Below are 12,973 nucleotides of genomic sequence, written 5' to 3' on the forward strand. Positions count from 1 at the left end.
AGGCTCCATGCAGGAAGCCCGATGTGGGACTTGATCTCGCGTCTCCAGGATCACACCCTGGGCCGAAGGCAGTGCTAAACCACCGAGCCACCCGGGCTGCCCGAGTTTAGGTTTTTATTTCAAAACTTTTAGTAGCAATTGACATTCCACATAAAAACATACTGTTGTCTCAGGATTTCCCAAAAACATTTATTGAAGCGTAGAGTTGCATGTCATGAAAATCAGGCCCACATTTGGGCCACTAGTATTTAGTGACTAACTACTATGATTCTGTGTGTTCAGTCAGTGGGAAATTGTACCAAATCTTTCACAGGGCTTTTTAATATTAGCTCTACTTTCTTGTGCCTCTCAAAGGCTACTTTGCAGAGTATAGTATCATGCTTTTTTAAAAAAGATTTTATTTATTTGAGAGAGACAGAGGTAGTGACAGAGAAAGCAAGAGAGAGCATAAGCGAGGAGGAGAGGGAAAAGCAGTTTCCTTGCTAATCAGAGAGCCCGATGTGGGCCAGATCCCAGGACTCTGGGATCATGACGTGAGCTGAAGGCAGATGTTTATTTTTTTTAATTTTTTAAATTTTTATTTATTTATGATAGTCACACACACAGAGAGAGAGAGAGGCAGAGACACAGACAGAGGGAGAAGCAGGCTCCATGCACTGGGAGCCCGACATGGGACTTGATCCCGGGTCTCCAGGATCGCGCCCTGGGCCAAAGGCAGGCGCCAAACCGCTGCGCCACCCAGGGATCCCAAGGCAGATGTTTAAACTGAGCCACCCAGGCACCCCCAAAGATTTTATTTTTAAGTAATCTCTACACCCAACATGGGGCTCAAACTCAAAACCCCAAGATAAAGGGTTGCATGCTCAGAGTGCCTGGGTGGCTCAGTTGGTTAAGCATCGGAATCTTGATTTGTGCTGAGGTCACGATCTCAGGGATGTGGAATGGAGCCCCATGTCAGGCTCTGTGCTCATCAGGGAGCCTGCTTGAAATTCTCTCTCTTCCTCTCCCCCTGCTCCCACTTCTGCACATGTGCATACTCTCAAATAAATAAGTCTTTAAAAAGATGTATAAAAAAGTCTCATGCTCTACCAACCAAGCCATCGAGGTACCCCATAAGTTACATGTTTTTAATAAAAATGACATAGCCATACATACTGCTTTGTAACATGCATTTTCAGTTTAGTGATTAATTGCTGACATTTTCCAGTGTCAACAGATAGTCTACAACAAAATTTTATGGCTGCATAGTATCCCATTAAATGGACGTATCATAATGTATGCAACCAATCCTTTGTTTTTGCTTTTAGACATGTGGATTGTTTCTAATTTTTTACTAAACTAATCAAATTTTAAATGAATCATTTTCTACCCTCACTGAATACTGGTTCTCTCTGTTTTTGCAAAATTTCTTTCAGCTCCAGAATTGATGGGCTAGGTATAAGGAATTTAAGGCTGATGAAAATCATTTTTATAAAATATACTTTTTATTTTTTTTATTTTAAAAAAATTTTTTTAAAATTTTTATTTATTTATGATAGTCACAGAGAGAGAGAGAGGCGCAGAGACACAGGCAGAGGGAGAAGCAGGCTCCATGCACCGGGAGCCCAATGTGGGATTCGATCCCGGGTCTCCAGGATCGCGCCCTGGGCCAAAGGCAGGCGCCAAACCGCTGCGCCACCCAGGGATCCCAAATATACTTTTTAAAAAAGATTATTTATTTATTTATTTATTTATTTATTTATTTGAGACACAGGGAGAGAGAGAGAGAGAAAGAAAGAAAGAGAAAGAAAGAAAGAAAGAAAGAAAGAAAGAAAGAAAGAAAGAAAGAAAGAAAGAAACAAACAGGCAGAGGGAGAAGCAGGCTCCATGCAGGGAGCCTGACGTGGGACTTGATCCCAGGTCTCCAGGATCACACCCTGAGTGGAATGTGGCGCTAAACCACTAAGCCACTGGGGCTGCTCTATAAAATATACTTTGACACAAATTACGTTTTAAAAACATATAGTTTGTCATTAATTTTATCATAATAGCAGGCTAATATTTCTGATAATTCCCAAATACTGTTTTCTTTATTTTGAATGTGTGAAACATCTTATTTTGGTCTCTGTTAAAACAGAGAATAAGAATCTTCTTATTTTAGATTCGAATGCAGGCTCAGGGGAGCTTATTCCAAGGCAGCATGATTGGCAGCTTCATCGATATATATCAACAAGAAGGTACCAGGGGTCTGTGGAGAGTGAGTACTCTTTTCCTGGTATCGTTGTATGCCCATTTCATATAATTTGCATATATAAAGCCATAAACCTATGAATTGTCATCTTTCACTGATTCTTGGTAACCCAGAGGATAAGGTAAGAAATTTCTATTACCTATGAAAGGATCAAAGCTTTCCAGTTGTCTTTATTTCTGCCTGATATTTGGAGGTTGAGAGAAGTTACTACATTATTTGAGGTAGTCATTCTGATTTGCTCAAATTCACAGTGAATTTAGTTCTTCAATATATATTATGCCACCGGTTTTATACTAATACAGCAATATATGTTTATGATAGTCTCTGTTTACCTAAAACAACTTTTTTTAACCTTATAAAAAGTAAAAATTGTACTATAAAATACTGAGATCTTTAAAGAGAAAAAAACAGTACTTTTACTAGCTAGAGATAATCACTGTTAACATTTTGTCATATTATCATCCAGTCATATCTATATTCCTTTTTTATTGTTCCTATATCTTTTTATCTTATTTTAATCACTTAATATTATAATACTAAAGAGGACTACTAGTAGAATATACAGAAAGAGTAGAATGGGAAATTCATGAATAGACTCTTAAAGAAGAGAGCTTTGTTTTTTTTCTTCCTTTGTTATTTCCCCCCAAATTCCTATAAAAATTTTCAAGCATACAGAAAAGTTGAAAGAACAACAGTGAACACCTTACCTACCCAGATTAAATGACTGTTAAAGTCTGGTTAAGTTTGCTTTATCTCTATGCATGTGTAGTATACACAGATAAATGTACACATACACATTCATTGTTTTTTTTTAAAGATTTTATTTATTCATGAGAGACATAGAGAGGGAGGCAGAGACATATGCAGAGGGAGAGGAAGGCTCCCTGTGGGGAGCTTCATGTGAGACTCAATCCCAGGACTCCGGAATCATGACCTGAGCCAAAGGTAGACGCTCAACCACTGAGCCACCCAGGTGCCCCTGTTTTTTTTTTTTTTTCCTGAACTATTTCTAAGGAAGTTGCAGACATCATGGCCCTCTCCTAAATAGTTCATTATGCATTTCCTTCTAAGAATAAGGACATTCTCCTACATAATAATGCATAATAATGATACCATTATCACACCTAAGGAAGTTAAAAAGTCCCTAATATCTAATATCTAGTTTATATTCAAATTTCCTTTATTGATGACATCAGGTCAGTTTTCTTTTTTTTTAAGATTTTACTCATTTATTCATGACACACACACACACACACACACACACACACAGAGGCAGAGACACAGGATGAGGGAGAAGCAGGCTGCGCGCAGGGAACCTGATATTTTTCTTATAGAACATTTCCCCTGTATTTCCTGCAAACTGGAAGTTAGATGTGTTGACTTGATTAGATTACTGTTAAACATTTTGATAAGAGAACTTCATAGGTGCCACTGTATATTTCATACTGCATCACAGCAATAAGTACGTTAGGTTATTGCACAATTAATGATGCTGAATTTGATTACTTGGTAAGATGATGTCCACCAGATTTCACCATCATAAAAGATAAAAGTTTTCCCTCTTTGTAAATAGTGGGTAATTTGTAGGGTGACATTCTAACAACATGCATATATTTTATTATTTAATAACCTTTCACCTAATGATCTTAGCATCCATTAATGATCCTTGAGGTTTGCTTTTTGATAACAGAGGGTGTACTTTCTTGACTAGTCTAATTTAAAACCAGAAAATGGATCTAACTAGAAAATTTTCACAAAGTAATGCTAAGGGAAAGACAAAGAACAATAAATACAATAGGGAGATTTTGTCAGGGGAACATAGCTACTTTATTCTTAATAAAAACATTTTTTAAAAAAACATTTTAATGTGATAAAATGCATATAACATAAAACTTACCATCCTAGCCATTTTTAAGTATACAGTTTAGTAGTGTTAAGTACATTTACAGTGTTATTCAGCCAGCCTCCATAATGCTTTTCATCTTGTACAACTAGAACTCCATACCCAGTAAACAACTCCTCCCCATTACCCCCTTTCCCTTGCCCCATGGTGACCATCCTTCTATCTGTCTCTCTGAATTTGAATTTTCTGGGTACTTCATGTAAAGTGGAATCATACAATATTTCTGTTTTTGTTACGGGCTTACTTTATTTAGTATAATGTCCTCCAGGTTCATTCATGTTGTCAAATGTATCAGAATATCCTTCCTTTTTAAAGGCTGAATAATATTCCATTGTGTGTATATACCACATTTTATTTATATGTTCATCTGTTAATGGGCATTTAGGTTGTTTCCATATATTTGCTCTTGTGAATTATGCTACTCTGAATATGGGTGTGCAAATATCTCTTCAAGACTCTGATTTCAGTTCATTTGTGTATATGCCCAGAAGTGGGATTGCTGGATCATTTGGTAATTCTATGTCTAATATTTTGAGGAATGGAGCATAGCTACTTTTATGATCCAGGCTGCTTACATCCTCCAGACATGTAAGATAAAGAAGTGAAGTACATTGTGTTTGTATTCTTTTAACACAGCCATGTATTATTTGCTTGTTAAAATACATGAATATTTTTTCATTTCAACAAGAAAATAGGTTTGCATTTTTCCTCAAACACATGGCCTTCTTTGTCAGTGTTTTCTTTTCCTGCTTTGCTTGTCACATGGGTACTGGTAACATTTTATTTTCGGACTCCATTGTAAGAATTAACAGCTCAAGTGCAGTAACAAAGTAACTGGAACTTATATCAGAGTTGAAGAGACTGTAGAGAGTGATGGGGACTGGTGAATTGGAGAGCACCTGCCCTGTTCATTGCTGTCATGCATGATGGGAATCCAGTGTGGCCAAATTTTCTGGGCTTTCAAGAGAAGTTGGAAATCTGCATTCCTATGTGAAGTATCCTGTTTTTTTATGTTGACAGCTAATTCAGCTGTCTAGAAATACTGTGTAGGGCACACAACATGTCTATAGCCTGAATTTGGCCCATGGGCTCCAATTTGGGCCTTACTGTTCAGCAAGGTAGACGTCTGTGAAGATCATCTTCTAACACAGTTGAGCAGGTGGAAGGATCAGAGAGAAAGGCACCGTTGGGCCAGCCAGCCTGATCAGCACAATCTGATATCTCCTGGTGATAGCACAGCTATATTGCTTCCACTTTATAAATTGAGTTCAGGAATTTATAGGTGATTGAGAACTTTAATATAACAGGTATCCCAGAAAGCAGTTGTCCCTGTGGAGTGTTATTTTCAATTTTAAGTGATATTTAAACAGAGTTATGAAAATAAAACATTTATTGTGAATTTTTAAAATATATAAAGGCATAACAATGAAAATTAACTTATCTCTTACCCTAATTCCAGATAAAGAAAAATATTTTGCTGTATTCTTTCTAATCCTTTATAAAAATTTTGTGTGTGTGCATATATCCTTTTTCTCAAAGTTAGATTAATACTAAATGTCTTGCCTTCTTTAATGTTATCAGCATTTTCTTCTATTATTAATATTCCTCAAAAGCATGACTTTTAATGTTCTAGCATCCCTGTGCTGTAACATGATTTATAATAGGAATATTCTGCTAGGGAGCGAAAAGCTGATAGCAGGAGGACTTGTAAGGAAGTACCCCTTTATCTTGGCCTCCCTGGCTGCATTATACCTTTGTTGTCATCCTGGTGTATCTTTTCTGCACATCCTAAAATTCTATAAATTAAGCTAAGAAGCTCTCCTCTCTCCACTCACTTTTGTGTCATGGTTTTATTTTTTTTGTAACATCTTTATTGAGATAATTCACATACCATAAAATTCACCATCTTGAGGTGTGTAATTTTTAAAGATTTATTTATTTATTTTGGAGAGTGAGCGAGCCACGTGAGCAGGAGGAGGGGCAGAGAGGGAGAGCATCCTAAGCAGATGCCCTGCTGAGCAGGGAGCCTGATGCAGGGCTTGATTTCAGGTCCCTGAGATTATGACCTGGGCTGAAATCAAGAGCAGACACTCAACCGACTAAGCCACTCAGGCGCCCCTTGAAGTGTGTAGTTTAATGGTTTTTAGTTTACTCACAGACTTGTGCAACCATCACCAGTGTGTACGTTTAGAACATTTTAATCATCACAAAAAGAAGCCCCATAACCATTAACAACCACTTCCATGTCCCCCAACCCTCCCAGCTGTAGACAACTACTAATCTATTTTCTGTCTCTATGGATTTGCCAGTCCTGGCATTTCATATAAATGGAATCATGCAATATGCAGCATTTGTGACAAGCCTCTTTCATTTAGCATACTATTTTCAAGTTTCACCTTTGTTTTAGCATTTATTAGTACTTCATTTCTTTTTATGGCTGAATAATAATTAGTTGGTGTGAAATTGCTGAGTCACATAGTAATTCTATGTTTAACTCCTTTGAGGAATTCCTGAAGTATTTTCCACAGCGGTTGCCCCCATGTTACATTCTCACCAGTAGTGTATAAGAGTTTCAATTTCTCCACATCCTCACCAATAGTTTTTATTATTGTTATTATTATTATTATTATTATAGCTACCCTGTTGGTGTGTAGCATTATGTCACTGTGATTTTGATTTGCCTTTTCTAATGACTGATGATGTTGCTCATCTTTTCATATTCTTACTGTCCATTTGTGTATCTTCTTTGTGGACATGTTTATTCAGATATTTTGCCCATTTTTAAATTGGTATTTTTTTATTGTTGTATTGTAAGACTTTTTATACATTCTGGCTACTAGTCCCTTATCAGATAATGATTTGCAAAATTTTCTCCCATTGTGTAGGCTGTCTTTTTACTTTCTTGATGATATCCTTTGAATCACAAAAACGTTTAATTGTGATAAAGTCCAGCTTATTTTCTTTTGTCACTTGTGCTTTGGGTGTCATATCAATTATTTTTAGTACAATAAGTAAATTTGGATTTATAAGTGTTCCACTATTAGTCATTGATTTGAAAGAATGACCTCTGTACCTCAGACTTGGCTTTTTATGTTATGTTACTTTCTAACTCTCAAACTATATTGTTCACTTTTAGACTTATGTCACTACTTGTGTATTTTTTTGGTGTTTAATATCACTTATGTTTTGCAGGGTGTCGTCCCAACTGCTCAGCGGGCTGCCATCGTTGTGGGTGTAGAGCTGCCAGTCTATGATATTACAAAGAAGCACTTAATATTGTCAGGGGTGATGGGAGACACAATTTTAACTCACTTTGTGTAAGTGTGAGAGGTTGTACGTAGTCCATATTTCTATTATTTGGAGCACAAAAAAGCATCTTTCACTGAAGTCCTCATATAGAATCAATAATGGGTACAGATGGTCTAAATACCCCTGTCTTTCTTATCACTAGAACTTCAAGCCTTCCAGTACTTGTACAGAGATCCCAGATGCTATGGGTATTTTGGTACTTGGTAGCAGTGTCTATTACAATAGCCTATCAGATGTCTATAGGATTTGCATTTGTTCATACACAGCCTCTATATCTAAACTTATCCGTTATATGCTTTGGTTAATTTTTTTATTAGAAAGTAAACTTTTCTCAATTAGAATCACAAAAAAGTAAAAATTTATAGGGCCTGTGAAACAAAACCACAATTTTGGGCTGAAAACTGTTGTTAATCTCATCTTACATTCTCTCCATCTTGCAGCTTTTATGACACTTTACTGCTGAAATGCATTTGGTATATGATGCTGTGATATGAAAACTTTATGTAACTAATAGATGATGAGTGATACTTTCTTATTAGAGATCTTGCTAGACTTATAAATTGCCCCCCCAAAAGGCTGAGTTTTGGATTAAAAAGTAAAGGGGATAACTTTTTAAAAAAATCATCTGTTCATTCTAGAGAGAGCAAGCATGCATGAGCATGAGTAGGGGGAAGGGCAGAGGGAGAGAATCACCAATCCCCAGGGGCTCAAGAGGCTCAGTTCCACAACCCATGAGATCATGACCTGAGCTGAAACCAAGAGTCAGAAACTCAACCGACTGAGCCAGCCAACTACTCTAATAAGGGGCTCAAACTTACCCTGAAATCAAGAGTTGCATACTCTTCTGCCTGAGCCAGCTAGGTACCCCATGGGAATAAATTTTGAGTCATGTTTCTTTAGAAAATATTTCCTTTTTCTTTAGATTGGAATGAAAAGGCAAGTGCCAGGTTTTATCTGATGAGTCTGACTCATTGTACATTTATGCATTTATGTTTAGTCAGGGTTCGAAGTGGTGCAGTCTATCCTAAAGTTTTCACCTTTAGTTCCAGCTTTACATGTGGCTTGGCCGGGGCTCTGGCTTCCAATCCAGTTGATGTGGTTCGAACTCGCATGATGAACCAGAGAGCAATTGTGGGACATGTGGACCTCTACAAGGGTACTTTGGATGGTATTTTAAAGGTATGCACACTGTAAGCTTGGTTTGCATTTTTAATTTTCTTTGATGTCTCAGACATTCAGTCCTTAGTTGCTATGTATCATTTTGAAGATGGAAGAATCATTATGTATATTTTAATAGCCTCTCAGAATAATTCCCAGGTAGAAAAGACGTTTCCTTGGCAATCTGCTGATACACAGTGGCCCTTAATAATTATCATTCCAGTTTGAATGCTTGAGACTGTAGGATATTTTTATTGATAGTACCATGTAGAATTATTGAGAGAAGGGACTTAACATATCCCACATTTGCCTGCTTCATACAAGATGGGGACCCTGTAATAGAAAATCTGGTACTCAATTTCAGTTCAATATTGTGCTGTTATTCACACTTTGCCTTTAAAAAGTTTCTGCTGTTATGTAGGAAGCTGAATATCAGAAATGTATTATATAATCATTGGTGATCATCTACAAAAAGCAAATTTGCAGCTAAAATATGACATTTCCATATGGTTTCTCTGCTGCTATCAGTTTAGTTTAACAACGATTTATTATCTAACAGGCACCATTTTAGTAGACACAGATAAATAAGAGTATACTGCAGGTATACAGATAACCAACACAGCTTGGTAAGTGATAAACTCAGGGACCCATGGGAGGGAATTTTAGTCTAAGTTGGTGGCATCTTGAATAATAGTAACTCACATCTGTTGAATGCCTTACTGGATATGAGATACTGTTCTAATGAGACTTACATATATTCATTCACTTAATCCTCATCATTATCCCATGAAGTAGATCCTGAAGCACTAACCTGACCAAGGTTTCACAGCTAGTGGAATTTCAGCTCAGACCATTTGGTTTCAAACCAACATTTTTAACCTCCATACTATAGTGCCTTTTGCATGTTGACGGCCAAGGGTTAATTATGTTATAAAGGCTATTGAATGCTATGCTGAGGTGCTTGGGCTTTTTTCTTTTTACTTGACGGGGAGCTATTTAAAGATTTTAATCAGCTCAGATTTGTATTTTAGATCACTTTGGCTTTGTAGAGATTGAATCTAAGACAGTGGTTCTCAGTCTTAGGTGCACATTGGAATCACCTGGGGAACTTAAACAGCTCCTGCATCTACCTTATAGACCAATCAGAACTTCCTAGGGTAGGACCCAGGTTGAAATTATTTAAAACTCTTCAGGTGATTGCAGTGTTTACCTAATTTGAAAGCCATTAATCTAAGGCGATAAACCTGGAGGAGTGCTTCTTAAGACATTAACATGCATCAGAATTACCTGGAGGGTTTATTAAACTGCAGATGGCTGGGCCCCATGACCAGAGGCCCCATGACCAAATTCTGATTCAGTAGGTCTGGAGTAGGACCTGAGAATTTGCATTTCTAACCAGTTCTCAGACGCTACTGAGGCTGCTAATCTGGGTACTACTCTTTGAGAAACCCTGATTTAGAGATAAGGAAGCCGATTAGAAGGCTTTTATAGTAATCTAAGTTAGAGGCAATGAAGCCTGAACTTGAGCATTGTAGTGGGGATGCAGAAGGTGGGATAGAGTTGAGAATAATTTAGTTGATAAATTCAACAGGAGTAGATTGACTGGGTGTGGAGAGGTGTAGGAGAAAGGAGGTGTCAGAGATGACTTCCTGTTTTTTGTTTTGTTTTGTTTTGTTTTGGTGACCATGTGGTGGTACTCATTGACAGAGACATCATAGGGGAGCAGGTTTTTGGGGAGACAGTACAGTTTTGACACTTAGTTTGAAGTGCATGAGGAACACCCAGTGGATCTATTTGGATATCTTACTCTTAACTCAGGAGAGAGTTTAGGGGTATAGATGGAGCCTGGGGAAGCAGTAGTGTACAGGTGTTACACAACTGTGGAGGGGAAGATCAAGGAGAAAAGGTAGAGGAGTTCCCAACTTTTTTCCCTTTCTAGCACACTAGAGTATTATAAACTACTTCCATTAATAGTGATTCACAGGAAGTGATTCTCAGACTCTGGGGAGTAGAGTTTGGTAAAAGCTCCGCCTAGGTATTTCTGACATGCTTCTCCTTTCGCTTGACAATAGCTGCTGTAGGGAGAAAGGGTAGGGCCAAGGAAATAACTTTGGGGAATTACCAGTTGCTAAGGGCTTGGCAGGTGGGGAATTTAGGAAAGACACCAAAAGATAACAGAAGATAATGAGGAAGCTTACAAGAGTAATGGAAGCCAAGGGAGTAATGAGTTTCAAGAAGAAATGAGTACTTATTTAATGTCAACTGGAATAGAGATCTAGTATAAGGACTAAAAATTTCTATTGGATTTATTATGTTCTAGAGGGGGTTTTCTGGGTTTGTGTTTGCAAAAGCTAGATTAGTATGAAGAGTGTGTTTAATTACTCATTGATTGAATACAAAAATGTTTAAGTCTTATGTGCCAGGTGCTGTTCTAGTTGGGTGAACAAAACATTTTAGCCTTCATGACAGTTTAATTCTAATGGAGACAGATAAACCCATGAGATTCAAGAGTAAGTAGACAAGTGTAAAATACTCTTTCAAGAAGGTTGGCTAAGAGGAGACAGAAGGTACAATAATAGAGTAATAGGTAGCATTTAGTGAATGCTTATTATGTGCCACACACTATCCTGTGGAGTAGATATGTTTTCCATTTTATAAACAAGGGAGCTCAGATCAGAGTGGCTTACCCAAGATTATACACCTAAAAAGTTTACACCAAAGTATACGCCAAAATTTATACTTAGAACCTCCATGTTGTGTTGTATTGGCAGAAACATATATTTTTTAAAGATTCTATTTCTTTCTTTTTTTCTTTCTTTCTTTCTTTCTTTCTTTCTTTCTTTCTTTCTTTCTTTCTTCTTTTCTTTTCTTTTCTTTTCTTTTCTTTTCTTTTCTTTTCTTTTCTTTTCTTTCAAGACAGAACATGAGGGAAGGAGGAGGGGCAGAAGGAGAAGGAAACTCCCCACTGAGCAGGGAGCCCGACACAGGGCTCAATCCCAGGACCCTGGGATCATGACTTGAGCCGAAGGCAGATGCTTAACTGACCAAGCCAGCCAGGTGCCCCAGAATAATATTTTCTATCTTTTTTTCCCAAAGATTTATTTATTTATTCATGAGAGAGAGAGAGAGAGAGAGAGAGGCAGAGACACAGGCAGAGGGAGAAGCAGGCTCCATGCCGGGAGCCCAATGCGGGACTCGATCCCGGGACTCCAGGATCGTGCCCTGGGCCAAAGGCAGGCACCAAACTGCTGAGCCACCCAGGGATCCCCATTTTCTTCCTTTTTAAAAAAGATTTTATTTATTCATGAGAGACACACAGAGAGGGAGAGACATAGGCAGAGGGAGAAGCAGGCTCCCCGCAGGGAGCCAGATGTGGTACTTGATGCTAGGACCCCAGGATCACTACCTGAGCTAAAGGCAGACACTCAACCACTGAGCCACCCAGGCATCCCAGAATCATATTTTCATATTGTCAGTAACCTTTACTTATGTTTACTCATTCACTTGCTGTTAAAATTCTTTATAATGACTGCTCTATGTCATTATATATGATGGCATCATGCTTTATTTTTCATCAGTAACAATTCCACAGCACTGGTGAGTGAAGTCATGCATTCATCTCTGACATAGAAACAAACAGCTGCAAATCTTATCCTGTTACTTCTATCTTAAAATCCTTAAATGGCCTCTCGTTGACCCAAGACTATATGATTTGGCCCCTTATTCCTCCTATAGCTTAATCACTGCTATCTTTATTCTACATTCCAGATGGACTGTACAATTTCTACTGGTAGACTTTCTTTCATTCTCAAATTTTCATCCATGCCATATGCTTTGTTAGATGCACCTACCCAAATATCAGAAAGGGAGACAGAACATGAAGACTCCTAACTCTGGGAAACGAACTAGGGGTGGTGGAAGGGGAGGAGGGCGGGGGGTGACGGGCACTGAGGGGGGCATTTGACGGGATGAGCACTGGGTGTTATTCTGTATGTTGGCAACTTGAACACCAATAAAAAATAAATTTATTATTAAAAAAAAATGGATGCCCCTACCCTAGCCTAAATATCCTTTTCACTTGGCTAGCTCCTATTCATTCTTCAGATCTCATTACTTTTTCCATACAGGCCTTCCCTGACTGTTGAACTAGGTTATCTGTACATAGTTTCTTGTACTTGCTCTGTCAACATTATTTTTTTAAAACATCTTTTTTGAGGACTAATTTAAATATCATAAAATTTACCTGTTCAAAGTGGCTTTTGGTATATGCACAGATATGTGTGGCCATCATTACCACAGTCAATTTTAAAATATTTTCATGAATTCAAAAAGAAACCTTGTACCCTTTAGTTATCATCCCCTTTTCCTTTCCT

The 12,973-nt window shown here is 37.8% G+C and overlaps 1 protein-coding gene across 7 annotated transcripts in view; it reads left to right on the top strand.

Annotated features, from left to right (window-relative positions):
• The window catches only part of SLC25A14 (solute carrier family 25 member 14), a 55,157-nt gene that overhangs the window by 15,352 nt on the left and 26,832 nt on the right, over positions 1 to 12,973 (top strand). For 6 of the 7 annotated variants that reach the window (XM_025431388.2, XM_049107430.1, XM_049107429.1 and 3 more), the window contains exons 7-9: positions 2,141 to 2,236; positions 7,326 to 7,450; positions 8,486 to 8,621. In XM_025431388.2, the coding sequence (XP_025287173.1) occupies positions 2,141 to 2,236; positions 7,326 to 7,450; positions 8,486 to 8,621 (357 nt within the window). The remainder of the gene's footprint in view (positions 1 to 2,140; positions 2,237 to 7,325; positions 7,451 to 8,485; positions 8,622 to 12,973) is intronic. The other variant, XM_049107431.1, reaches the window with a different exon arrangement.

Source organism: Canis lupus, chromosome X (assembly GCF_003254725.2).
Source record: "Canis lupus dingo isolate Sandy chromosome X, ASM325472v2, whole genome shotgun sequence".
NCBI classification, from domain to species: Eukaryota; Metazoa; Chordata; class Mammalia; order Carnivora; family Canidae; genus Canis; species Canis lupus.